We start from the raw sequence: 27,243 nt of genomic DNA, 5'->3' as shown, positions 1-27,243 counted from the left end.
AAACAAACTACGGTTAGCAAAGGGGGAAGGGGGGAGGGATAATTGAGGAGTTGAAATTAACAGACACACACTACTATATATAAAGTAGGTAAACAACAAGGTCCTACCGTACAGCACAGGGAACTATATTCAGTACCTTGTAATAGCCTAGAATGGAAAAGAATCTGAAAAAGGACATATATGTGTGTATAGCTGAATCGCTTTGCTGTAACAGCTGAAATTAACACAACATTGTAAATCAACTACACTTCAATACAATTTTTATTTTTAATTTGAGTTGTTAGAATATAGTTAATATGGAAAGCCATGAGACTCTTCGAGATCACCAAGAAAGAGAAGAAAATAAAAAAACAAAGACATCCAAGCACAGAGCTCCGGGGTCTCCAAGTCTAAGGAGTGGAGACGATGCAGAGGAACAAGAGGACCTGGGTGAGGAGGAGCACCGCTGAGACAGGAGGAAGCCCAGGAGCATGTAGGGCCCTAGGAGCCAAGAGCGGTGCAGTGTCATTTTTAAAGAGGCCCCGGCACTACCTCCCGTTACAATGTGATGCTGAACCGCTCTATTGGGAGGTGGGGCATGAAACTGACTCCCAAGGCTCGATGGTAAAAGGCAAGGGGATACAGTTTTTGCCTGGCCCCCTTTCTTGGGGTACTTACAAGGTCCAAGGATGTAAAGAAACTGGCTACCCTACTGGGGATGCTGGGGAGACCACAGACAGAGAGAAACAGAGACAGAGAGGCTCCCGAGCACCCCAAGTGCACCAGCCCCTCAGTGTCTTCCCCGCCCGGGCACCAGGCACGTGAGAGAATGAACCTCAGCCGATTCCAGCCCTTGGCCGCTGAGGGTCCCCAGCTGATACGGAGTGAAATAGAAACCAATTGTCCACACCAAGCCCTGTCCAGTTTGCAGATTCCTGAGCAAAATAATTGTGTGCATTGTTGTCAGTTATTAAATTTTGAGATAATCTATTACACTGTACTAGTAACGGGAACACCAAGTGAAGACAGACTCTCAAAGAGAAGCAAGTTCTCCCTCATGTCAAAGGCCGCTGTAGGCAAACTAAGAGGATGGCTGAGAACTGACCGCTGGGCTGAGGGCCTGTAAAAGGCACGGGAAACCTTGAAAGGTGGTGAGGCCAGGGCTGAAATGGAGTGGGTTTAAGAAAGAATTGGGATTGTATTGTAGATGGCAGATAATGACAACTCGTTCAAGGAGTTTTGCTAAAATGTGGGTTTGTGAAATGGGGCAGTGGCTGGAGAGAAAAGTGAGGTCGGGGGGGGCTTTGGTGGATATGGGAGCTGAGAGAACATGTGTGGGTGGGAAGGATCCAGAAAAAGGGGGAGATGGATGATGAACAGAGGAAGGAGAACACTGCTGGAGCCAGTTCCACAGAGATAAGAGGGTCTGGCGTCCGTGTCTCCCTGCACAGGTGAAGCAGATGGCTTAGCTGCAGCATGGATGGTTCACTCACAGTCACAGAAGGGAAGGGCATGGATTCAGGAAAGTGGATGAACACCGGATAAACACAGGTAGTTTCTTGCCTGCTTGCTTCCATTTTCTTCGTGGGAGAGTGAGTGGGCTGGGCAGGGCATGGGCTAACTGAGCAGCATTAGGAACTCACTCGAGGCTCAGAATCATGGATTTAAAGGGAGACCAGTTAGTGTGGTTATGCTCCTGTCCAGCCACATTCAGTGGCCTGGCTGCAAGCACAAAGTTGGTGGTGCACTGGACTGAACCAGGGTTATGGTGTTGCCAAGAGAAAAGAAGGAGGGAAAAGGAGGCTGAGGGTCTGTGCAAGGGAGTGGTGACACTGACTGGTTGCAGAATTAAACAGGGGAAAGGGGAAAGGAGAGGAGTGTGGGGTTGAGGGGCGGCAAGGCTCAGTCGGATCCACGGATTGTACGTCTTCATAGAGTTCAAGGATAGCTTGAGCTCAGAGACCTCCATGGTCCCCATTCTAGGGATGAAGACTTCCACTTAGAGAGGTGAGATCACCTTGCAAGTAAAGCAGCAACGGAGTGGCCAAGCTGGGATGCAAACCTAGGCAGTCTCGCTCCTATAAAGGTGAGAATATTTTCACAACCTGACTTCTGGTTGGAAAGAACGGAGAGGGAAAAAAAAAGAGCAATCAGTGTTGATAGTCACCAAGGATCCCAAACACCAGATCTGAAGAAATCGCAGGGAGTGAGCCCTCAATCCTGAACGCGTGGCTTTACATCCTGAGTGATAATGTACTGCGTGCTTCTTGAAAGATTTGTGCTTATTTTTCATGGAAATCAGCTTTTAATTGAGTTCTCCTTAGAACAGGGCTGCAGCAGAAGAGTCTGCAGATGGGTGCAGAAACTAGAACTGGTCATTTCGGTCTATCTTGTGTGACTGGTACACGCATCCTTCCCCACTGAGGTATTTCCTGCAGCCCAGGGAAGATTTCATCAAAGGAAGCCTGTGTTGGAATTACATCATGATCCCGATTGTTCAAAGCTTCAATTATAGCCAATTAATTATAATGAGAGCCAGGGGCTCGCTATTTTGTCCCTTATGAGATATTCTGGCGAATGGTGTCACCGCACAGCTATGACAGGATATTTGTAAGAGGAAGTTTTGTAAGAGGAATTGGACAAGGCCGGCATCACGCCCGCAGCTGTATTTGCAATATCATTTCCTGCTGCTGATCATCCTGTAATTCTGGTCGTTCAGCAGCTCTGGCGTTGGCAATGTGTTTATTTCCAGAGGAGGTGGTTTGGGTGGGGAAGGAGATGGCTAAGACGCTGTTCCTTGTGTGTTTAAAAGGGCAGATTAGCCTGAAGGCAGTTCTCTTCTCTTTCTTTTTGCTTGCAGAGAGAGAGAAAGAAAACAAAACAAAACATGGGTAAGTTCTATGATTTAGAAGATGAGTATATTAAAATAATTTGCTGTACACCTGAAACTAATACAACATTGTATATTAACCATACTTCAACTTTAAAAATGGTTAAAAAAATAATTTGAAGAAAATTAGGTCATTCAAAACAAAAATAAGATCGTAGGGTAGGAAGAATTTTTTCTACCCATTGCTTGGACCATATTTTTCCCACTTCACCCCACAACCTGACCCCTAACCCCCCCACCACTAGGACTTTTGGGACCTCACATGACTTTATAAATATGATACCCAAGGCGCAGGAAAAAGAACATAAGTTCTGGCTTCAGAAAGACCTGAGTTTTTATCTACTTTCTATGTACCAGTGAGTAGCCTTGAGCAGATAAGGCTCCCTGAGCCTCAGTTTTGTTCCCCATAAGGTGGGGATGGTACCGCCTCCTTCGTAGGGTGGTTCATGAAGCTTGAGTGAGATAAAGGATGAAGGCACCTGGATGCTCCCAGCTGGTGCCTCTTGCTGCTGCTCCTCCCCAGCCTGTCCTTTGAGTCTCCCCACCCTCTTGTCCTGACCTTGGTGCGCAGTGCTTGAAATGTCTCCTCACTCTAGCTGATTTGACCTGCCCTCCCTCCCTCCCTTTCACCCATTCATCTGCCCTTCCTCCCTTCCTTTTAGGCCCCCAAACTCCAATTCTCAAAAAAAGCTTTTCCAATTGTCCAGAAGATAAAGTTTACCAATCCAGTTTCCTTTAAAATCATGTGCAAATTTCCACGACTCACATTACTACCCACTCACCATGATGTCAATCACACGTTCATTTATTCATCTGATTTGCAAGCTGGTTCCACGTGTCCCTTTTTGTTAACGCCTCTCAATGTCGATATCATCCCTGAAACTCACATTTTTACCGTGTTTCAGACCTTGTTTCCAGCACGATCTATCATACATCATCTCAAGCGAGCTTTATAGCACCCTGTGAGGTAAGCAGACAGACAACTATCATCATTTTCTGTGCTTACAAATGTGGAAACAGGCTGAGCAGAGTGGGTGGCTAACCTGCTCACCCAGGAAGGCAACGCTGGTTTCCAGAAGCTTGTTGTTGACCCGCAGCATACACACGACCTGCACGAGCCGCTGCCACCTGGTCCAACCTCTCTTACGCTGTCTGGGACCCTCGTTCCATCAGTGGAATTCTCTGGCTACAGAACCCCGGGCGTGGGCCTCTGTATACTCCAGTCACTTTTTCCAGGCTGCACAAGGATCTGTCTGAGGTTCCCTTAATGTTGCATAAATCTCCATTTGTCTTTAATCCAAGGTCCCCTTAAATGCTGAGATAGATATTAGCTTTGATTTTCTAACACTTTGGGGCCTTCAGAAGCAATACCTTAATCCTCATGGGGAGGAGAGAAGGTCCCCAGCAAAGCATTAGGTTTGGGCTTAAAGATTTGGCAGGTATTTGACCAAGCAGGTTCAGCCATCCCTACTTGTAATTCATAAGCTCAAAAGTATGCTGATTTTTACTGTAGCAGAACCGGATTATCCCCTATCTCCTAAGCAGCTGCTGAGTATTTAGATTAAGTTGACTACTGCTCCTTCTGTCTCAGTCCTTATCCTGCCCGGTCAAAAATCCTAACACTCCCATATCGACAGTATGATAACCCTCTAATTCATAATTGATTCCGGGAAAGGCTGTGCTCCAGGGGATGTCGATGGCCTCAGACAGACCCGTGGAAACCTGATGGCCTCATTTGTGTTGTGCACGGCCTCATTTCAAACTTGAACCCCACCATGAGGCATGCGAGCAAAAGATATAACCACAGCACTGAAAAATACATTCAGTGTCTGAAGCTTTTATTAATAAACACGCTGGCATTACAGCGTGTCTCTGATTCCTCTCTGAACCAAGTTCTGACACACAGGTCACTGGCTGTTATCCACTTCCACTCCTGTTTTCTTTTATCTTGACAAATTTTTATTATTTTGAGTACGTATTTGCAGTTTTGTGTTTTATCTTTTAAGGAAACATTCGATGATTAACCTATTACACGTAAGACTGAATTAAGGCAAATATTGTCTCTTGGCCACTTGAGCTAGATTTGAAAGACAATCCTATCTGCATGAAGGAGTATTTGGAAATGAACTTTCAATTCAGCAATGTATGTTGCATGTTTACTTTGCAATAAGCAACGGGGGCGGAAAAAAGATACAAACACGGGCTTGTTTTTGGAGTACATGAGATTTGTCAATAAAAATAATTATAGAAATACTACACATAATTTAAAATAAAACACTAAGTGGAATATAACCAACAAATAGATGAGATGATCTGGGCTACATCGCGAAGGAAAGAGAATTATCAACATGAACCCAGTCACTGAGGGCGTTCCAGGCACCTTGCCTTCTGGAGTCTCAGTGTATTAGGAGTCCTGCATGTTGGCTAAGGAAAGTACTCATTAGAGAAGCCGAGAAATTTACTGAGTCTGTTTTGCTTACATATGGCAGGAAAAGCACTCCCAAACTTAGTACCTTAGAAACAACTATCACATCATCTTTCCAATTCTGCAGGTTTGCTTGGGCTCAGCTGGGTGGTTCTTCTCCATGTGATATTGGCTGGGGTCCTAGTTGATGATGTGGGGGCTGTTCTGAACTGGATATCCACAGTGGAGAACTCACGTGGCTGGGGGTTGATGCTGGCTGTTACTGGGGCTAAGCTGGGCTGGTGCCTGAGTATCCCGGCTCTCCTCCATGCGGCTTGGGCTTCTCACAGCATGGCGACCGTGTTCCATGAAGGAAGCGGAAGTTGCCAAGCTTTTTAAGGTTCAGGACTGAAGTCCCAAAACACCACCTGCCATCACAGTCCGTTGACCAAAGCAGTCACGAGGTCAGCCCAGATGTAAGGAAAGGAGAAATAAATGCCACTTGTCAGTGGCAGAGTGACAGGTGCAAAAGGCCAGGGAAAGAATTTTGTTAGAGACTGTACCACAGAGCTCAAGCCAATGCACAAGATGCACATGGAGAAGCCAAGAACTTTGTGTTGTGCCTTCCAGAATCATCCCTGCCACCCTTATGCCACCAGCCTCCTGATTTCCTCTTCTTCCCACCTGTCCTTCCCTAGAGTGAACTGAAACTATGACTTCTGAACGCATTTCAAACTCAGATGCCTGCGTCTTTCTGGGGATTGAAGTCTTCTGTCACAGACTCACTTCCCAGGCTTGACACTAGCTCCTGCACCCAACCCCACAGAACTATCCTTGGTGTGATGGGTTCCCTCACAGGCCTGTATTTAGGGCCCTAATGTCCAGCTGCCTCCGTGGGGTTTCCTGGACTCTTGGTCCCAACTTGCCCCTGTAGAAACTGATCTGCTGCCCCCAACACGCTGGATCTAACATCAATAGAACATGGGACTGGAGTGGATAAATGGCCATGAAAGTTCCCAGAGACCTTAACAAGTCACACAGGTTTTGATTGAACAGAAGAGGAAAAGTCTGAGCAAAACTGTGCCTTAGGACCAAGCATAGGAAGTTTACAGAACAGAGAGGGTGGAGGAGGCTTGGCTTGGAACAGGAGAAAGGAAGGGATGGGGTGGGAAAATGAGGGAGTAGGGTCAGATGATGACAGACAGGCAAAGAAGCTTAGATCTGATGTGGTAAGAAGTGGTGAGCCACTGTGCATTCTGGAGCAGAGGTGTGGCCTGGTGAAGTGATGCTGAAGCAAGATTAGTGCCGTGGAGGAATGTAGGGGAGAGCAGAGGGACTGAAATCGAGGCCAGGGGTTGCTGGGTTCCTGCAGAATGAGGGCTAGGAGTAAGGGGACTGCGATGGAAATGATGGAAAAAAGATGGCTATGAGTCCATTTGAAGGGGGAAGTGCATGGGGCAGTGACGTCTCAGATATGAGAAATTAAAGATCCAAGATGTGGACTAATGAGATGGATAATGGGAGGCTGCTGGGGGGCAGGAGGGTTGAAATGGTTGACATCAGTGGGCAGGCAGCAGCAGATAGGGAGAGACCAGAGTGAAGGAAAGAGCACTTAGACAGGAATGGCTTCCTCGTCCAGGCGGGTGGGTGCTGAAGGGGTGACTCAGGAGGTGTCAAAGGCAGAAGAGATGGTCTTTCATGGAAGTTTCAGTGAAGAAGGGGAGGAGAGAGGATAGAGGGAAAGTGACTTGTCTGGATTTTGAACATTTTGGAGCTGTTGTCACAAAGAGGGGCATGGGAAAGGAAGGTTGGGTCGGGAGGGAGGATGACACAGAGTGGGTGTCAGGTGACACTTGGTACCCTGGGGGGAACATCCAGAAAGGCCAAGAGGTGGGGTGAGAAGTTAGGGGAGGCCACGTTACAGGGTGAGCCCCTTCTGTACCGGTGCAGATGTGGTGCCCACCTACAGTCCTGGACCTCCCTGGGTTTACTCCTCACCATCACGAGTCAAGGGTGAAATGGCAGAGCAGGAAGGCGGCGGTCAGGGGTGGTACAGGGAGCCCTGAGATTCCAGCTCTTGCCTTTATTCTCCCGAGCTCTCCACTGGGCTCCCTTATTGCACACCTGACCTCCATCATCCAGCAGAAACCGTTCTGCTCCCTAGGTCAGAGGGATATGGTTACAGTACCAAGGGATCTCCCAGGTAGGATTCACATCACTCAGCCGCAAATGAATTTGAAGCCATGGATCCCAGCCGTAAGTCACAGGTGGAGGAACAGGCTGAAGGCCTCACAACGTCCATTCGAACACCCTCTGATAACCCTGGACCTGAGCCCTGGGGCGTGGCCACCCTCCTGCTCCCTTCCCGCCTCACAGGCAGCTGCAACCCAGGATGTCTGGGCGGAGCCTCCACTCCAGCTCCTTCTGACTTGGAGCGTAGGCCCTGCCCCTGCTCGGCTCTCTCCCTGCCTGGTGGGATTTAGGTACCTGTCGTTCTTAGTCCCGTTCTCTCAAATTGCAACCTGCACCTAAAGGACCTCCGTCAACTTCAAGCTTTCAATCAGCAGACGCTTCCTTCCTTTCCTCCTCGCTGATATCAGGATTTTCCAGTATATTCTCTCTCTCTCCCTTGGATCTCCTGAAGGAACGCATCACAGCGCTGACTCCTGAAGACGCCCTTGTACACCGTCTAAGAGCAGGGACGTTCTCCCAGCGCCCTCCGCACCGATCCGCTCCCTCTGCCGCCCTCCCGCATGGTGTTTCAGCCCCCCAGGTCTGGGGGCGGAAGGGGGGAGCTGGGATTAAGCCCATTGCCCGCAGCGGCAGTTTGCTTGCTAACGCGAGCCTTCGTGGCCTCCCCTTTCCCTGTTTACTTCCTCACTCCCCACCAGTGTTTCCTGGCAGCACCTCCCAAAGGAACAATTTGCATCACATGCTTGTGTCCGGGTCTCAGCTGAGTCACTGCGGGTAGCAGCCCTGAGATGCGGTTTTCCCAGGCCCCTCCTGGGCTGATGCACTGAGGGCTTGGAGTTCACTCCCTGGGTGCCGGCTCAGTCGGGGAGGTAACACCTCTGCCGAAGCCAGGTGGGTGCTGAGGCATCTGAGGGACGCGGCCTGGTTTGCGGGTCTGCGTCAGGGAGAGAGAAAGCAATGCTGACCAGCCAGAGGACGATGGCTGATGCCCCCTGTGCACCCTAGCGGGGGTGTCGGGGCGTCTACCGTTCGGTGTTGAAAGGGGCTTGAGTACTTTTTCCCACTCACTTTGGATGTGGGTGAATTCACTCTGCAGGAAGAGAGTGAAAAGCTCAGGCTGGACCTTGAGCAATACCTGCCTTCTGTTTAGGGAGTGAAGGTAAAAGAGGGTGAAGAACAGAGAGAAGTCATCAAAAACATAAGACAAATCTGTAAGGACAAGGATCCCGAGAGCCCCAGCCACAGACTGCCGCCCAAAGGCCAGTGAGGGTTCAAGAACCAGGGGCACCAAGGGCCATGGCCCCAGGAGGCATGAGAGGACCCCATCCCCAAGGACCCTATATTGTCCTCCTAAACGTCCAAAAAGCCATTTTGCAAAAGATTCTGGGACAGAAGCCAAAGAGACAGAAATGGGAAAGACGGCTTCGCTTCACACGACAGTGAAACAGTCAAGTTGGCAGAATTAGGAGTTAGCGGTCTTCCCTGGCTCCCAGGTGGGGGCTCAGGATAAGGTCGGACCCTAGGACCCTCTTCTCCGCACCCCCAAGCCCTGCCGCGCGTTAAAGGGTGCGATCCCACTGGAGCGCCAGTGGGGTGACCCGTGGATGTCCACGCTGGGGCCAGTCCCCTTACAATCCCAACGTCTTGAACAAATGTCTTATGCCACCGCTGATGGGCAGAGATGGGTGACACTTCACAGCCTCTCTGAACACACTCGGGTTTGCACTGGTCTCTCTCCAGTCCCAGCACACTTTCAGGGTGCTTTTTGCTTGCCTTAGAGCAGCCCTCTACCCAGGAGTCCTGGCCCTCCGGGAGCAGGATGTTATGCAATTAGACCGAGTTTTCCGCGGGCTCTCCTGCCAGGAGGGTGTCAGTATGCAAAAGGGCACTTGCTGGCCCTCTGCTTTGTATGCTGGCTGGAGTGGCTCTTTCTGCAGTCTGCTAGGACAGGAGCTGGCCTCCCTCAGCGCCTGGGACCCGCTCCAGCCTCTCTCGGCCAGGTCTGCAGGGGGGTGCCTCGGGGGAGCTGCTACTGAGAACCTGCCCGCGTGGGAAAGGGCAGCGTGGAAGCCTTAAAACTCGAGCTCCTGGCGAAAGCACAGCACAGATGTGGCCATTTGAGGGGGTCAGAGGGGACAAGCGTGATAGAGAAAACGGGAGGCTGCTTGGAGGAGGGCCCAGGGCACTCTGTGTTGGCAGGAGTTTGATTATTCATCCCGGCCGGCAGCCTCACAGACGCCCAGCCCACAGAGCTGCAGCCCTTCCCAGCGGCCACTAGAGCAGGCGGTTTGAACCCCCTCGCTTGAGTAAACACACAGTGAGCGCTGGTTCCTCTGTCCCGACAATGTCTGAGAAGAGGGCTCCAGGCCATTTCCTTTACTGGCAGAAGAGTGACTTTTCGGGAGGATAAGCTCAGAATGGGAGGACCAGAGGCCGGTCTGCAGCTAACACGAGGGGGGGGGGTAACCATAGCAACGGCAAGACCTCCACCCACAGGAAGGATTATGCCTTGACCCCCCGCTGCAGCCCAGGCCACTGAAGGCATCCCCCACCCCGGCACCCGGAGCCACCCTTCATGGTCACCACCCCCGTGTTACTTTTGAGGAAACTTGGGCTCAGAAAGGGAATTTGCCTCAAATTTTAATCCTACAACCACTAAGTGATTGAGCCAAGAAGCCCGCGTTACACTCCAGGTCTGATCACTCAACTGCCTCCCAACGCCATCCTCTGTCTGCATCCTCTGTCTTCGCCTCTGTCTGTCTCTTGTCACCCTTCTCTTTCCGTGAATCAATCTTCAAAACCTTTGGTTTCACAAATCAAAAACTGAAACAGGTTATTGGCAATTTTTCCCCCAAGGTCTAAAATCAAGTCATTTCACTCAGGACTTTAATTAAAAAGTTTAAAAATTTAAAAATAAGATGTTGGAAAATGAATGACCAAAAAAGTGTTTCAGAAGGCTTAAATGTTTCTTTAAAAACTCCCACGGGGCTGTGGAAGGGCTTGTTTGCCTCTTGGGTGAGCAGAGAGGGCCCAAGGCTTTGGCCGGGGGATTCTCTGAGTGTGTGAAAACTCTCGGCAGGCCATCAAATGTCGCTTCTGCAGCCTCCTTTCCGCAGGGCATGCTCAGTTCTAGGGCTGCTGGGAGGCTGGGGGCAGGAGGGAGCCCCTGGTCACCGGGCAGCTGTCGGACACAGGTGCTGCCCTTCCCGGAATGGAGTGAGGACGTCTTTGTGTAACAGGGGAAGCATCAGGCACAGCGATCCCATGTTTGCTACGCGTCTCTGGCAGGTTTTCCACATTTCAGCAAGAGAATAAAATGGAAAACATTCCTCACACCAACAGGTCTCCAACCCATCACCGGAGGTCATCAGCTGATATCGGTGCATTTATCTCTGTGGTGCAGCGCTGAGCGCGGGGTGGCATCGAGGTGGTTCCTGAGGGGCTGGACTCCCCTCTGTCATGTGGTTCTGACCTGCAGTGGCCTCTGTGGGTATCCGACTCCCCTCCACGGTTGTTCATCGTACATCACCTGACAGCCCCCAGTTTCTTTGGGGAGCTCTCATCCCTCATCCTTTCACAGGTGGCTTGGTGTTCCTCCGTCCCCCAGCTGCAGTGACGGGGGTGCTGCTCGGTGAGGGTCAGCACAGGGCTTTCGTGGGAGCTCCTGACTGAGCCTCATCCTGTGGGAAGTGGGGGGCGGGGGCTGCGAGGGTCCTGGAGGAGAGGGTGGGTGGAGCAGAGTTGGGGGGGCCAGTCAGCATGAACCTTGAACCCCGAGGCCAACTCCACACCTGACTTCTTGGTTGTGTGAAATAACAAATTTCTTTCTCCTCCTTTTAAAAAAATTTTTTTTTATCAAAGTACAGTTGTTTTACAATGTTGTGATGGTCTCCAGTGTACAGCAAAGTGACTCAGTTTTATGCATGTAATTATATTCTTTTTCAGATTCTTTTCCATTATGGCTTATTACATGATCTTGAATATAGTTCCCTGTACTACACAGTAGGACCTTGTTGTTTATCTATTTAATATGCAGTAGTTTGTATCTGCTAATCCCAAACTCCTAATTTACCCTCCCCACCCTACGGGTAACCGTAAGTTTGCTTTCTATGCCTGCGTCTATTTCTGTTTTGTAAATAAATTCATTTGTATCAGTTTTTTTTAGATTCCACATGTAAGTGATATCATATGATGTTTATCTTTGTCTGACCTACTTCACTTAGTATGACCATCTCTAGGTTCATCTATGTTGCTGCAAATTCTTTTTATGGCTGAGTAACATTCCAATATGTGTATGTATATATGTGTGTGTGTGTGTGTGTGTGTGTGTGTGTGTGTGTATCTTTACACACCAAATCTTTATCTAGTCATCTGTCAAGGGACATTTAGGTTGCGTCTGTGTCTTGGCTATTGTAAATAGTGCTGCTGTGAACATTGGGGTGCATGTGTCTTTTCAAATTAGACTTTACATCTTTTCCAGATATATGCTCAGGAATGGGATTGCCAGATCATATGGTAACCCTATTTTCAGTTTTTAAAGAAATCTCCAGACTGTCCTCCATAGTGGCTGAACCAATTTACATTCCCACCAACAGTGCAGGAGGGTTCCCTTTTCTCCACACCCTCTCCAGCATTTACTATTTATGGACTTTTTGACAATGGCCATTCTGATCTGTGTGAAGTGATACATCACTGCAATTTTGATTTGCATTTCTCTGATAGTTAGCAATATTGAGCATCTTCTCATGTGCCCACTGGCCATCTGTATGTCTTCTTTGGAGAAATGTCTGTTTAGATCTTCTGCCTGTTTTTGGTCCCTATGTCTGCTTCCAGGGGTGTGGCCTTCATATACACAGCATCCATTATCATTTGAAACTGTTGGCTAGTGTTTCAGAGGTGGCTTGGTAATTGGGAGAAATGAGATTCTTGTATAAATTGACAATAAACCAAAGAAGGACCTTGATCTCCATTTTTTTTTTCTTTTTTTTTTGCAGAAAGGTTATAACTAGTATCTCAGGCTTCACAAGATGATGACCTGGATTAAAACCTTGGCCCCATCCTTTGACAGCTGTGTGACCGTTTGCAAGTTATCCAGCTCCACTGAGCCTCGGCGTGGGAAAGGAACCAAGAGCACAAGGGGAAGAGCAGGCAGCCTGGGTTCCAAGCCTGGCTCCAGCATTACCAGCTGTGCAGCTTTAGGTGGGTTACTGAGCCTCTCTGTACCTCGGGCCCTGCACCTGTACAAAGGGGATAATAGTCATCTCTACCTCACAAAGACATTGTGTGGATTAAACGAGATAGTTTGAAAATAGTGCAGTAAAAAACCAGTCACAGTGCATCATGCAGATCAGATGCTCTATGAATTTTCTCCATAAGTGTTTTCAAAGTACTATTTCTATTGACTAGTTGAGATAAACTGTTGATGCCCTGACAGCTGCTAGCCTAGAAGTGCCTTGAGGTCTCATTAATATTTTAAAAGATGCTGAGGTCTCTAAACTACAGGGAACACTCAAAAAGAGGAAAGTTTCCTTACCCACGGTGTCACCTCCACGCAGCGTCTGAGTGGCTGCGCCCTGATGAGGTGCTCAGCGCCCGCAAACAGCTGAGTCACAGCCCCGGTTCCTCCTGATGGAAACTCCCGTTGTCTTTGTGCTCACTTTCTATTTTTGAACGATAGCTCCATGGATGGAATTTTTGGTGAGGAAGTGAGAGAAAACCTGGGCTACCTAATTCAGACGTCTCGTGTGCAATCACATCAATCTGGTGAAAAAAAATTTTTTGACCAAAATCAATGGATGGGAGGTGGGAAAGGAACTGATGGCCATTTTATCTCATTTCTGGCAAGAATACGGTGGTGAAAAGGAACGAAATATGCCAAATCAACCTGCTATTATCTTAATCAAGGACGCCAGAGCAGGCCAAACCCTGAGTCACCTTCCTGGCTGACTCTTTTTATTGACTTGAATTAACAAAGGATGAAAGCCTGAAGTGACCTACATGGCTCTCCTCCCAGAGCTGCTGGCTCTCAGAGCTGACGGGGAAAGCAGATCCTGGAATTCCCCAAGAGGTGAGGGCTGTTTACCTAAGTCAATATTCTACAAATAGATTCTTTTTCTTAAGTTAGGGGAAGAAGGAAAAACTTTAAGTCAGAGAAAAACTTTCTATTAGTCACCGATGAAATAATTCCTTTTTTTTCCCCCTATTGATTGTTTAGCACAGAACTGACGGTCCATTTCTTTAGTACATGCTTCCTGGGGACATCAGTAATTCCAGTAATTCGTGTGCTTGGGGGGAAGTTTAACAAGTAGAGGCAACAAAGGAAAGCCAGGGAAGAGCGGTCTCTGGGTCAGTTCAAAACCGGAGTAGATTCGTGTATTTTAAAATTATGAGCAGTGTATTTCAGATGCACCAAGAAGTGCAGGAGTGATGAGACCAGCACCGCTGAACATGCACACGCCTCTTAAGGACCCCCTCTCACTGCGCCCACCGCCGCAGGGGACCACTGCTGTGGGTCTGGGGTCTTCCACCCAGCAAGCCCGCTTCCCGCGGACCTAGCCTAGCAGCCCTGCATGCGCACACACACATGCACACACACACACACACGTGCACACACACACACACACACGCACTGGGGCTGGGCACAGGCGGGACCGTTGCCACAGCACGGGCTGCAATCACGACACGTTAGAGCAGTCTGAACACCCACCTGCAGGAGAATGGACCAGTGCGCTGTGCGGCGTTCGTGCCCTCGGACTGCTAGGAAGCGGTTAAAACAAAAGTACCTATCGCAACACTGAGAACAAATCTAAGAAGCATAGCACTGAGAAAGCACAGCAAGTTGCAGGAGGAGCCAGAGGTGACGCAGTCTTTCTATCAATCAGGTTTCATGGAGTTCCTCAGGGTTGGGTGGTAAAGGCTGGAGCCTCCTTCCCCAAGTGGGCAGTTTGCCTGACTCTGCCCCAGGCTAGGTCTAGACTGATTGGTCGTGTAGATGGCTGGAGCCAGCCTTCGCCATCTGTCTGTCTTCTATCTGTCTATCTGTCATCCAGCTAGAAGCCCTGAGATTTGTCTTGTTTGAATTTCATCAACTTAATTCATTTTCATTTAACTTACTGTATTGGTTCCTACTTTGCTGAATTCAGCGCTGGCAAAGAAATACTGTGGATTCCAGGTATTGGTCTGTGAACGCTTTCAGTTTATTATTTTGACTGTGTTCTCTTGTGAGACTCAGTGCTCTCTTGGGTTGAAACAGATCTGAGAGCAAGTAGTGGATGTGGGAGGGGATCCCAGGAGACACTGTGGTGGGAGTGAGGCCATGGGACGGGGTAGAGAGGGTAGCCCTGATGGGGTCCATTATCAGGCAGGTGACCGCAACATTCCTGAGTTATTCCACTCGCAAGGTGAGGGAGCTGGGATCTTTATCCATCAGCTCCCTGTCTGTCACTGTAGAGGGCTGCTTCCAAGACCACCAACTCTCTGGTGCGTTCACCTGGCCCCATGCACAGACCACGTGGGCTCCCACAGTGAGGAAGGGCCTTCGGGCAGAAAGTCACAATCTTTCATCATATGTGGAGTGAGACAGAATTACACAAAGGTTTGCAATGAAAATGAGGGACTTTTCTCAATATTCTCTGGAAGTTGGCAATAAAAACCACTTCACATTTCTTTTGCATAATGAGCTCCTTAGGAACAACAACTCTATCTGTTTTGCCTCTATTTATTCAGTGACTAGAACAAGTGCCTGGCAGAAAGAAACTCAGTAAACGTTTGCTGAATAAATGAGCAAATATGAATGAATGAATGAATGAATGAATGAATGAATGAATGAGAAAAGGCTAGGATTATGAAGAGGCTCAAGGAAAGAGGTCTATTATTTTGATTTTAACAATGAACATTTAAGTGATGGAGAAAAATGTCATTTGGTATGTTTTGGAGAGGTTAAAGGCACACGTTTTAGTCTTTAGAGGTGTTACTTTGCTGCTTTTATGATTAGGATAGCTTAAATTATTAATCTGATTTATAAGAATGTGAATTATTACTTTAACTTGGCAAAGACCCATAAATTTTCACAGGGTTGGTCTTATGGTCACCAGAGGAAGTAAAATACACCCGGGGACAAACTGCTGAGTTACACATTTAGGTCCAGGAGCCTTTGGATTAGAAATTTCCAGCATCACTTAAGGTCCAAAAAGATGCAGATATTTCTCCTGGTGCGACGGGGGCATCAGTGAAAACGCCCCCCCCTTACTAAGGAGTGCACACAATAAAAGTGGGGTGTAAAAGCTTCTGGGACATCGCTTCAATGGCGTCCAGCGTAAACTACGGGAAACCACAGAAAACCGCAGCTGCGTAAACCCCTCCTCTTCAACGTATCAGAAATGAAACGTGCGCACAAATGGGCGATCTTAGCAAGCAGGAATCTCCTTGTTTGCATCTTCCGGGAGTGGGAGAGAAGAGAGAAACAAAATGATATATACTGAACATTTGGGTACCAGGCCTTGTGCCCAATTCTTTTTATGTTCATTTACTCCTTAGAATCAAGAGCCCAGTGCAGATTTGTCTCCATTTTCTAGATGAGGAAAATTAAGTCACCCACTTAAGATTACATAGCTAATGAGGGGAAAGGACGGGGACTCAGAACACTTGCCTTTTCTATCATCCCCTCCTGCCTGCCACAGATCTGGAAGAAGCTCACTTGTTCTGTCTCATTTTGGCATCGCCACCCTTCACTCTCATTTGGCCCTGCTGTTTTCACGGGCTACAAGAACACTCACACACACACGTCTGCAACCCCTGTAGTATGCTGAGTACCACCACAGCCCCGATCTGGGTAACGACCACACAGAACCAAACTGCTTCTGGTGATATCACACGGCCCCTTGCATCTTACCTCCTAGCCTGGCCTGGGGCGTGTTCAGCTCCTTTCCAAGTTCAAGTGTCACCTCCTCCAGGAAGCCTTCTCTGAGCCCTCCCCTCGTTGCCTCTGCCCAGTCCTTTCTGCTGTCTCCCACAGTGCCTTGCATGTGTCACAGGCACGAATGACTGTGATCTAGTTAGGCGTCTGTCTCCTCTGTTAGCCTGTGACTTGTCTGGGGGTTGAGGCTGGGCCCTCATCATCTTTATAACTGCATCGCCGGGCATGAAACCAGCACAGGGAGAGACTGTGTTAAGTCACCTGACTGAATTGAAAAGATTACCAAGAAGGCCAACAAGACTTGATAAATACCAATGTGGCACATGGCGGGTACTTCCACTCAGACCAGAGAAGGTAAACATCGACATATGAAGAAGGCTGCTGTCACTGTGAAACTCCTGAAGCCAGGTGTTTTGAAAACCTCAGGAGAAGTCCTCAGTCATGTTCTCTGAGGCATTTGAATTCTTCAATTTTGGTTAAACAAAAGCAACAAAATGATTCAATGCTTTTCAGTTGTTCCCTGAAGAGGATTTTAATAATTGCATAATTCACACATGTCCTATGTGTAAGTGACCTGAGGTGTTCCCTAGTTAAAATTTTGGGGGGAAAAATGATCAAATGCAATTCTTCCATAAAGATGTATCGACAGCAGTCAACTATGTTTTCTGACCATCTTAGGGAAGCACTAGATTTAATTCTAGGTCAGCCCTGTAAGAGGCTACTGCCATGTCCTGGGCACGCGTTCATTCACGTCAACAGCGTTGTGGATACTGATGACCCCGGCCTCTCTGCTGCTCTGTGGAAGGCGCGCTAATTTATCGCTGCTGAGGTTACTTTAGCTACTCAGCACCCAGCATCTCTTCCTCCAGCAAAGCACTCCGTTGCTTCTCGGGGAGAGAGGTCCTCTCCTGCATCTTCCGGGGAGGTAGTGCCCACCTCCTACTCACAAACAGTGCTGCCACTTCAGATTTCCTGACCCAGAGGAGCCTCAGGGGTGGCCACACGAAGGGGCCTCTGACTAACGCTTATGCAGTTGGGTGTTCTGGAGACTTTGAGCTTGAGAACCAAAGGGGTGAGGGAGGGCCCTCATTGTCATGGAAACCACAGCATGCTGCCCTGCCTCGCGTGCTCTGCTCTAGGACCCTTGCAGGCCCCCATGCTGCATCAGGATCTAATTCTCTAGTTATCTCCTAAGCCTGGTTTTCCAACCCCCCATTGATTTTGACAGCTAATATGCTTTGAAAGAATTGTCTTTTGCTTAAATAGCCAGTCAATTTTTGTTGTTTGCAACTAAGAATCCTGTCTGCAAGACCAGTTAAAAATAGTTAAATTGAAGACTTATGTTCATATGTAGATTAGGAAAAGAATTTGTATTCTTACGTTGTGTTTCCCAAGAATGATTATGTTCTCCCAATAATTATTTTGAGGTTCTTTTTATTTTCTAGAAAATTACAGGAATTTGCAAGGAAAGCAAACAGTACGGTGAATTTCTCCATTTTGAATGAATAGTTTTTGTTGACATTCCAAAATCTGCATTCATTTTTAGAAAATCTAACACCCAGTTCTAAATTAAGAGATATACCTGGTCTAACATGAAGCCCAGTGGCAGCCCTTTGTACACTGGGGGCAGGTGTGAGGCCATGAGCACACCTTTGCTGGCTTCTGACCTTCTGTAACTTTGTCTCGGTAGCCTTTGTGCATCATCTTTTATTCAAATCGTATTTACTATTTAGATGGTGTCCATGATTCTTGATTTTTTCACATTGTCATTCAAAGGTATTTTTTTTTACTTATAGATGTTCTCACAGTACCTCCTCATGTGCTTATTTTTCTCTAATGTTGATGTATATCCACGATTTAATACTGAAATGTTATTACTGTTTTGATGATAAAAGAAATGAAAATATATCCAAAGTAGACGACGTCGTGGTTGGAAGGCACAGCTCCGAACACGTCTGCTTGAATAAATTTAGAGGAACGGTTAGGTTTCTCTCCCTTCGGGCATTACTTTGCTATCAGGCACCCATCAGGCATGTCAAAATAGGTGGTACAGTTTCCAAAAGTTTTTGAGTCTTTTCTGAATTGAAATTCTCATATAAAGTGATTTATAGTCAAGTTTAAAGTTCAGTATTAAATCTCCTTGCTTAACAGATATTTGGAAAGAAAAGAAACTAACAGTTTGCTATTAGAAAAGAAACTAATAGAATTCTTTTGGAGGAGAAAATAATACATCGTTTCAGGGGACACAGTAACACATCATCTGGGAAACAATGAATTGGGTTTCCTGTTTCTTGAGCGTTGGGTTTTGCGTTTCCTTCTTATAAAGGGTCGTCATCCCTTCTTTCTTGAGAATTTTCGGTAGGCATAGGTTCTCGGGGGCATCTCAAGGTGAAAGCTGATACAGGGAAAACACTTGAATGTATTAGTTTGTAGCTTTTTTTCCCTAACAGAAAATAAGAATGCCAAGAGTCCCATGAGCAACAAAAACAGGCAGCCTGGGGCTGCTCTTCGTGGCAGTAACATCCACAAGGACACCCACAGGGTGCCTGACAGACTAGAGCGTCTTACGCCCAAGGGCAGGTGCAATGAACCTACCAGACAGGAATATCTGTGGCTCAAAGTTGAATTTTTCCAGATATCAAAATTAACATAATATTCATGACAATCAGGATTAACATGCAGGCACAAGATATTTTAGTCAACGTGGGAAAAAAAATCCTTCCAAAATGAAAAATTCTGATGAATGACAAATTTGGAAATAAAATACATTAACATGTAGGGTATCTGGAAACCACAGAGCTGGCAGGTCTAAGTGTCTGGAATGATTCCAGCTATGGAAGTTACGAAGGAAAACGAATCGTCTCTGGTAGCAATGGCTGAGTTGTGGGGCAAAATGTGGTCAAAGTTAGGCAGGGAAAGCCTAGGGGCATTTCTCGTTTGTTGCTGGTAGCAACGCCCTTTTAGGAGAAGGTGGAGGGAGTCAGGGTCAAGGGGAGAGCTAAACTATGGTTTCATAAACAATGAATAATCTGTTTAAGAGGAGGAGATTAATATGCATCCTAGAGAATATAGTCACTAATACTGTAATAACTGTATGGTAACTAGCCTTACCATGGTGATCACTTCATAATGTGTAAAAACATCGCATCACTATGTTGTACACCGGAGTGTCAATTATAGTTCAAGAAAAAAAGAAGATGGGGGATCCTGAGGCATCATGTAGAAAGATTTCTGAGAAAAGAGGGGTTGAGTTTTAAAATATGGTTGCACACTCTGTAATTAAATCAAAACCGTCGCCCTGAACAACAACCCCAAATTACGGTGGCGGGGCTAATAATGAAGGAGTGAGGGAATGAGTTCGTTCACTCAGCACGTCTTGATTGAATGCTGACCCTGGCTCCGTGCTGGGCACAGCCTGGCGATGATGAAAATTGCCCAATAAACGTTTCACGTCAGTGGTGACAGGAGTGGCAGTTTTCACATAGGTCCTGGAAAGACCAGTTTTCGGTACAATGGAAAAGAATGGGAAAGCGCCAAACTATGGTCATCACAGTTTAGCTAGTCAGCTAGAGCAGTTGTTCCATAAGTGTCTGTTGGTTGGAATTTACATAAATGGTATATACCCTCCCCCTGCTCCAAAAGAAAAGAAAGAAAGAAAATTCTTCTGCAGGTGACATCAGGACCTGGTGAGTGTGGATACGTGTTCTGGGCCTTCTTGGTCTCTCATCTCATTTTGCGAACTTCGTCGTGACCACTTGGTCACTGTCTTCCAGAACGACCAAATCCAACGTGGTGCCAGCAGGCAAACAGGATGCTTTTCCGGTAAGTGGCAAAGGGAGGAATTAGAGACCCCTGGAGTCCCGCATCCTCCCTGCTCAGGATCCTGAAACCAGTTCACATCAGGTTCCCCATTTGTTACTGAGCTAGAGTCTTAGCTACCTGAAGTTCCCAATTTTTTAAGTCTGCCAGAAATCATCAAACGTGCAAGGAACGTTTTCTACTTGAAACACTCACATACTACATTAAAAAAAATTGTTTTTGAATATCATAGTTTCCTGAATTTTTATTTATTCAAAGTGTTATAACCAATAACAGTCATTATTCCTTTTGATGATCAAATTACCCCACATTTGGCCATAAGAAGCCCCTTCTAGCTGCCTCCTACGTTACTGGGACTTTCCATTGGTCTTTGAGCACATCCTTATATTCACTCTATATTTTCCTGCTCCAGGCAAGGAATCAGCTGTTTCTCCAGAGAACCCTGATTACTCTGGGTGGGGAATGATAGTTAGAAACCAAGATCTGGGTGTTGGGTGTGCTCACTGCACTGCCTGCCATTGCTTCTGAGCCCTTTCAGAGATTAGAAGAACTAGGAAACACAACAGATTAAAAAAATAATAAATAGATAAGCTGATTCTAAAGTTTTTATGGAACTAGAAGATACCTAAATAGGCAAAAGAATCTTGAGCCATGAGAATACACACTACCTGAAATCAAGACTTAAGATAAAGCTTTAGTGGTCAAGACAGAGAGGCAGTGGTTTGAGGTTAAACAAGCAGATCAATGGAGCAGGACAGGGAGTCCAGACGCAGACAGACACACACCTGTGGGTAAGGTACCAAGCTAATCCAGGGTGGAAAGGAAGATCTTTTAATAAATATCACAGGGACCACTGCATACCTGTGTGGAAAAGAATGAGCCTGGATCCATGTGTGTATTTTTAAACCATGAGTTCAAATCGATATTTCCAGGTAAAATTTAATTTTACTGAGTTTTCCCTTAATTTCTTTGATTTTGATATTTGTGCGTCTCCTTTCTCTTACACTGAAAATCTTAGTCCTAATAGCAATTAATATTTTTCTGCAGATCTTTTTGCCCTTAGAAAATATACATCTATGGAGATACAATCAGAATATTGTCTTTAAACAGTCATTTGCAATAATGACCTTCTATATATAGTTATGTTACCAACTAGATACATGGTTGGGATCATTTGTTTATTCTGTGTATTTGTTTATTCTCAATTATCAAGTTTTTTCTTTAATTTTTGAATATGTAAAATTTTTAAAGGGCTCAAAAGTCAAAACTATATATACATACAGTTTGGGTTATAGAAAGATATACTCAAAGAGGAACTTTTGACATCTCTTATCTGTTCCACCCTGTCCTCCATCCCAGTTAGGTATGTATTAATGTTATTTTTAAATGTATCCTTCCAAGTTTCTGTTTGAAAAAATAAGCAAATAAATATGTATTTTATGTTCTGCCCGTTGCTTTTATTCTTACCAATCTATCTGGGAGACTAAGTAACGTGAGAACGTAGGACTTCTCATGGTTTCTTACGGTTGCCTAGTCCTGCATAGCAGCGCGTTACGCGGATGGACTGGATTCAGTTGGCCACTTTTAGATGTGTATGCACCGTATCCAGTCAGATCCCACTAAACAGTCACACTGGGCTCTCCCCAGTATCTGGCTGTATTCATTTTCTGGGGCCCCTGTAACAAATAACCACCAACGAAGTGGCTTAAAGCAACAGAAATTTATTTTTCTTACAGTTCTGGAGTCCAGAAGTCTGAAATCAAGCTCAGGGTCAGGCTCCCACTGGAAGACCCTGGGGAGAATCCTTGCTTCTTCCAGCTTCTGGTGACTGCGTGACTCCAGTGTCTGCCTCTGTTTTCGCCTGGCTTTTGTCTGTTTGTGTGCCCTGTCCTCTTGTGTCTCTTATAAAGACATTAGATTTACGGCCAACCCAGATAACCCAAGATGATTTTATCTTGAGAGCCCTAACTTGATGACACGTGCAAAGATCTTTTTCCCAGAAAATGTCACCATCACAGGTTCCAGGGCTTAGGACATGGATACAGCTGTTCAGCCTACTGCGCTGGCTGTTACAGATAATGCTGGAAGGAATAACCCTCCACATGTGGTTTTATATTTGTGGAGGTACATCCTCACAGTAGATACTTAGAAGTAGGATTTCTGGGCAAATAACACATAATTTTGCCAAGGTCCCCCCATAGAGTTGTACTATTTCACATTCCTACCAGCTATGTTTTTCTATAGCTTTGCCAGAGTGTGTCCAGTCAACACTTGCTTTTTTTTTGTTTTTTGTTTGCCAACCCAAATGGCATCTCAGGGTAGTTTAAATTTGCATTGTAAGTTTTCAACTCTCGATTTAAACTCCGGATTTCCTTGGCACTCTGAACTTCCAGGGATAGAGAATTAATTGCAAAGCAGGTGATGTCCTCCAGGAGTTCACAGGCTAGCAGGAATAGTTTTACAGAGCAACAGAAAATAAGAACCATTTTTATTTATTTGTACTTCACTTGGAGTATACGAGTGGGTGCAAGAGCATCAAAATAATAACTTATGCTTCCTGCTTTTTTAGAGAAGACCTAAAGTTCTATAGTTTCATTGGAAAGCAAAGGCTGGATATGACGGATGAGATGAGTCTGTACGCATGGATGTCTGTTTCTGGTACTAGCAAGTTTTAACAAGTGTCATGTGTTCACTGAACACTGTTGTTTATCTCTTCATTTATTGAGTTGCTCTGCCTCTCAATTAAATTGGAAGCTTTGGAGGCCAAGAGGCTGTATCTTATACAGCTTTTTATCCCCAAGGTTTAGACTCATGCCGTGCATACAGTAGGTGCTCAACTAATATTTAACTGTGATGACAGGTTGCTTTGTGATAGAAAAATTGAATTCCCTAAGACAAGCGCATTGTATTTTTTCAGTCAGTGTAATGAAAGATATCTTCTTCTAAAGGAATGATGCAGTGAATACTGTGACTTACTATCTGTAGCCAGAAACAGGCTAAGTTTCTGTAACAAAGAGTAATAGCAGGTCCTGAGTGTGGGGTTTCCCTCTCTGGGTCTGAGATTCATCCACATCATTGGGATTATTGGCAGCCTGCTCCTTTTTATTGCTGAGTAATATTCCTTTGTATGAATATATCCCAATTCTATCAATGCTATTTGACAACTTGAAAAACAGAGAGAGGCTCTAACAACTAGATTTTTTTTTTTTTTTGCACGCCTGGATTACGTATGTAGGGATATTTTAGCTTCTTATCCCGTTTTATTTAACGAAATGTATTGAATACTTTGAGGCCAAACTGTGTTCAGTGATGAGGATACAAGGCTGGGTTAATCTCTGGCTCTTCCCCCAAACTACGGTTCAGCTGCCTGAGAAGACAGTTGTTTGTCCCAATCTGATGTAAACCACATGATTTTAAACAGCAAGCTTAAGTGCTTGCTAAAATGTTGTGAAAATTTGGAGCATCAAAGGATCCAGATGCCAGTAAATTACCCTACAGATCTCTTGTAAGATATCTCCAGACCATCTTCCGTCTCAAAGTCTTGCCCCAGGTTACAGGCGCCTAGCCCTAAAAAGCATGCCAGCCTGAGAGTCAGGTCCCTCAGGTTCTGTTTCTGGTTCTGCTGCTGTCTTGCTAGGTGGCCTTGCACAACCCAGAGGACGAACGTGCGCTTTCTGCAGAGTAAGTCGCAAGACCTGGAGGAGCCTCCAAGGGCGGCACTCACACCCCAAGTGGGGACGGGGTCCAGGAAAGCGGGGATTGGCCGGCCTGCTCACTCGGAGCCTAGGCATGCCCTGCCCCGCCGCCATAGCCGTTCATTTCGGTGTGAGATCGGAGCTCCGATTTGAGTATGGCCGAGGGGCTTTCCACTGGCTCCCTCACTACCTGGTGGGAATCTACAATCAAATCTTAAAATGCGTTACATCTTAAAAGCCTACAGGCTTGTCTTACAGAGCTGTTTCGGTGGTTCCCCTGGCACTAGAGGGTGGGCTCACAGACCAAAGAGTGAAGGTACGGACGCCCGGGCCTTCTGGGCTGGGGGCTGGCGGACGCTGCCCATTCGCTGGAAACCCTGGCAGTGAGGTCGCAGCGCCTCGCCTCCGGGAGAACTACATTCCCCAGAAGCACTCGCGGCGCACGGCGGAGTTGGGGTGGAGACGTGCTCGGGGCAGGCCCACTGACTCCGCGCGCGCCGCAGGCTCGCCAGCCTGATTGGAGGGCACGTCGCGGTGCACCCCGGGACTTGTAGTAGGGCGTGTGCGTGGGGTGCGCGTCTTTGTGATTCGCGGCGCTGGCTCGGCGCCCCGGGCGCGCCCCCGCGAGGCGGGGCGGCGGGCTCCGCGTCGACACCGCCTTCCTGCCCCGCCCCTCGTCGCGCCGGCCCGCCCTCGTCCCTGGAGCCTCGGCTGAGGAGACGGCGGCGGCCGGCCGGGGGGCGGCGAGCGGCCCGCGCGACACGCGCCTGCCCGACCGTATGCGCTGACTCGCGCGCGCAGGCGCCCCCTGCCCCGCCGGCGGGGCCCGGCTGCCCGCGGCGGGATGTTCTCCCGAAGGAGCCACGGGGATGTGAAGAAGTCCACCCAGAAGGTGCTGGACCCCAAGAAGGACGTGCTGACCCGCCTGAAGCACCTGCGGGCGCTGCTGGGTGAGGCGCGCGGCGGCGCGGGGTGGGCACCTGCGGGCCGGGCCGAGGCGCCTCTCCCTCTCCCGCGGCCCTGGCGCCGCGACCCCGGGCTTGTCCGGCCGCCCTCGCGTGCGGACGGACCCCGGGTTCCCGCCGGGTGGGCCGGACCCGGGTGGTGCTCGCGCGCGCACGCTGGGTGTCATCTCCCCTCCCAGTTCTAGTGTTTGCGTCCAGACCCTAAGCAGACTGAGACCCCAAGTGGTCCCAGCACAGACTCACCTGAGCTGCCATCCCCCAAAACCCCGCCACCCCGTTAATTCTGTTTTTACCTTTGAGTCCGAGTCCCCAGATGGAGACTCCAGGTGGCCCCGGGATACATTTGATGCATCTGTCATCCGTCATCCCACTGCCTCAGCTTCTTTGTGTCCTTGGTGCGAAAGGGCCCCTCGTGTCGGCTTGCATGGGGAGGGGGTGGCTTTCCCCGGTTCAAGGAGGCTGCTTCTCCTTTACTGCCAGGATGACAGCGATGGTTGTGTGCCCTCCGTTTTTGTGACACCGCGGGGTGGGGGTTCTGCAGAGCCCAGTGGGCCTGCACTTGACCTGTGGTGGCGCTCACCCCGTGGGTGTGAAGTGTCCACAGGGCTTCCTGTCACCTGCTGCCTGTGATCTGTAGCAGGTTTGCCGTGCTGTGTTTTTTTTCTGTTCTTACCTCCTTAGTCTTAACTGTCGTTTAGGATGCAAACCCCTTTGCTGTCTGTAGACAGATTTGTCTTTGTGTCTTAGGGGACTGAGAAAAGGGTACCTTCTGTTTCTTCTAGATGCCTTTTTCATTCTTAAAATGAACAAAAATCACCTGATTGAAGGCACGTCGTCTTAATGTGTCTGCCCCTTGAGGAAATATGGTATAAAAATTCATTTTGTACGTGAGAATTTTAAATAAAGGTCTTGTTCATGAGATTAGCAGTTGTACATGAGTTCTGTTTATACTCCACACAGCACCTCAAAGGGGAAAATACACACACCTAGTTTTGCCAAGTGCACTTCACAGCCTTGGATTCCTTGAGATTCCACTGTCTTGTTCGGTTTGGAAAGAAATGTAAATTAAGTACTGTTAGAAGGATTCGTTTTCAAGATTTAGTGAAGGTGAAGTGCAGTGTTCCTGGTAAACTGGACTTCCTGCTTCCTGTGCTGAAATCCCAGGGGCACACAGCTCGCATTGTGCCGAGTCCTCAGTGCTGACTGAGGACTGATAACACCTACTGCAGGCACGTTTCTGATAAAGGAGAGCTGAGCAGTGTTTTAAAGCATTTGATACTGTGGGACTTCTTCTCTGGCAGAGAACTTGAACTTTTTGTTCTGTCTGCAGGAGTAAGCGGACTACATTTTGTAAAGGCAGAATCAAAGAAACCCAGATCAGCTTGGTTTCTTAGAGATGCACGGTAGTACCCTGTTACCATTCTGAGAAGGTACCTGTTTTCAAGGCTTTGTGGTTTCACTTTAAGGTGTGTGTCTTGTTTTGAGGAACTTTCTTTTGTCATTTCATTGAGCCATGTGACCTGAGTTTTACAGCACTGAGAGGTTCTTTGATATTTTCTGACGTATGTTGTTTCCTGTTGATGCGTTTGCTTGTGAGACGGCCTGATTTACTGTGTTTATTACTGTAATCTTTATCTGTGGACTAGGTTATTGTAAATGTGCCCAGGAGTTCTAGTTCATAATGTTTACTGTAAACGTTCGCCTACAGCCGTGGTTTAAAGTCTTTAAAGAAAAGTAGTCCCCCGAAAGTACTAGTCCCCCCACATGGCATTCCCTCTTTATTTGCTCCTTTAAGGAAAAGTCTACTTAGAAAAAAAGGCCTTTTGATCTGAAAGGTAGGATTTAGCCAAGATCAAGAAACTATGTGAAGGAAATGAATAGAAATTGTTATTGTAATTTTATTTGTGTATTTATATAATACTCTGGCTTTTCACATATTTTCGAGTGGTGATAACAATGTTATTTTTTAAATACAAAGTTGATACCACTGACCTGGATTTGTAGCCTGCAGCTGCATGACTGTAGGCTGGTTACTCCTCCTGTCTTTGAACCTCAGATCCTTTACTCTGTAAATGCGTATGGTGACGTCTGCCTCGTAAAGGTGATTGTGAGTGTGACGTATAAACTGCTTCAGCGTGGAGCAGGCACTGGCCAGTCTCCTCTCCCAGCACTTGTCTCCTGTCATTAACAGGACGGGACAAGCATTTTGATAGGTAGGCCCTTGTCCTTCCTTATTTTAATAATTGTGATGGGTTTGTTTCCACTTCATAAAAATTGGTCTGTATTTAAGACAGCTGGCTGAGAGACACACAGTTAGCTGTGGAGAGTGGAGTAGTTCTTAGTGTCATGGAAATGACTCCGGGCAGAACTTGCTCAGCTGCTTT

General features: G+C 47.2%; 1 protein-coding gene and 1 long non-coding RNA gene across 8 annotated transcripts in view; one reads left to right on the top strand and one right to left on the bottom strand.

Annotated features, from left to right (window-relative positions):
- Positions 1 to 228: 228 nt before the first annotated feature.
- LOC116147442 (uncharacterized) lies at positions 229 to 25,460 on the bottom strand. Of its 4 annotated transcripts, none has more exons than XR_010376691.1 (3): positions 25,153 to 25,460; positions 3,652 to 3,829; positions 229 to 2,832 (listed from the first exon to the last, which is right to left on the bottom strand). It is a non-coding gene; the product is annotated as an uncharacterized LOC116147442 (long non-coding RNA). The 4 variants fall into 4 exon arrangements; XR_010376688.1 differs by lacking the exon at positions 25,153 to 25,460 and adding an exon at positions 3,913 to 8,127; XR_010376689.1 differs by lacking the exon at positions 25,153 to 25,460 and adding an exon at positions 3,921 to 8,127.
- RALGAPA2 (Ral GTPase activating protein catalytic subunit alpha 2) overlaps positions 24,639 to 27,243 on the top strand; it is a 264,651-nt gene continuing 262,046 nt past the window's right edge. For 3 of the 4 annotated variants that reach the window (XM_031434392.2, XM_064475924.1, XM_064475923.1), the window contains exon 1: positions 24,640 to 24,844. In XM_031434392.2, the coding sequence (XP_031290252.2) occupies positions 24,739 to 24,844 (106 nt within the window). In that variant the 5' untranslated portion in view covers positions 24,640 to 24,738. Of the gene's footprint in view, positions 24,845 to 27,243 lie in introns of all 4 variants that reach the window. The other variant, XM_064475925.1, reaches the window with a different exon arrangement.

The sequence above is a fragment of the Camelus dromedarius genome, chromosome 18 (assembly GCF_036321535.1).
Source record: "Camelus dromedarius isolate mCamDro1 chromosome 18, mCamDro1.pat, whole genome shotgun sequence".
NCBI classification, from domain to species: Eukaryota; Metazoa; Chordata; class Mammalia; order Artiodactyla; family Camelidae; genus Camelus; species Camelus dromedarius.
The sequence above is the reverse complement of the archived record's forward strand: the minus strand, read 5'-3'. Positions and strand labels throughout refer to the sequence as shown.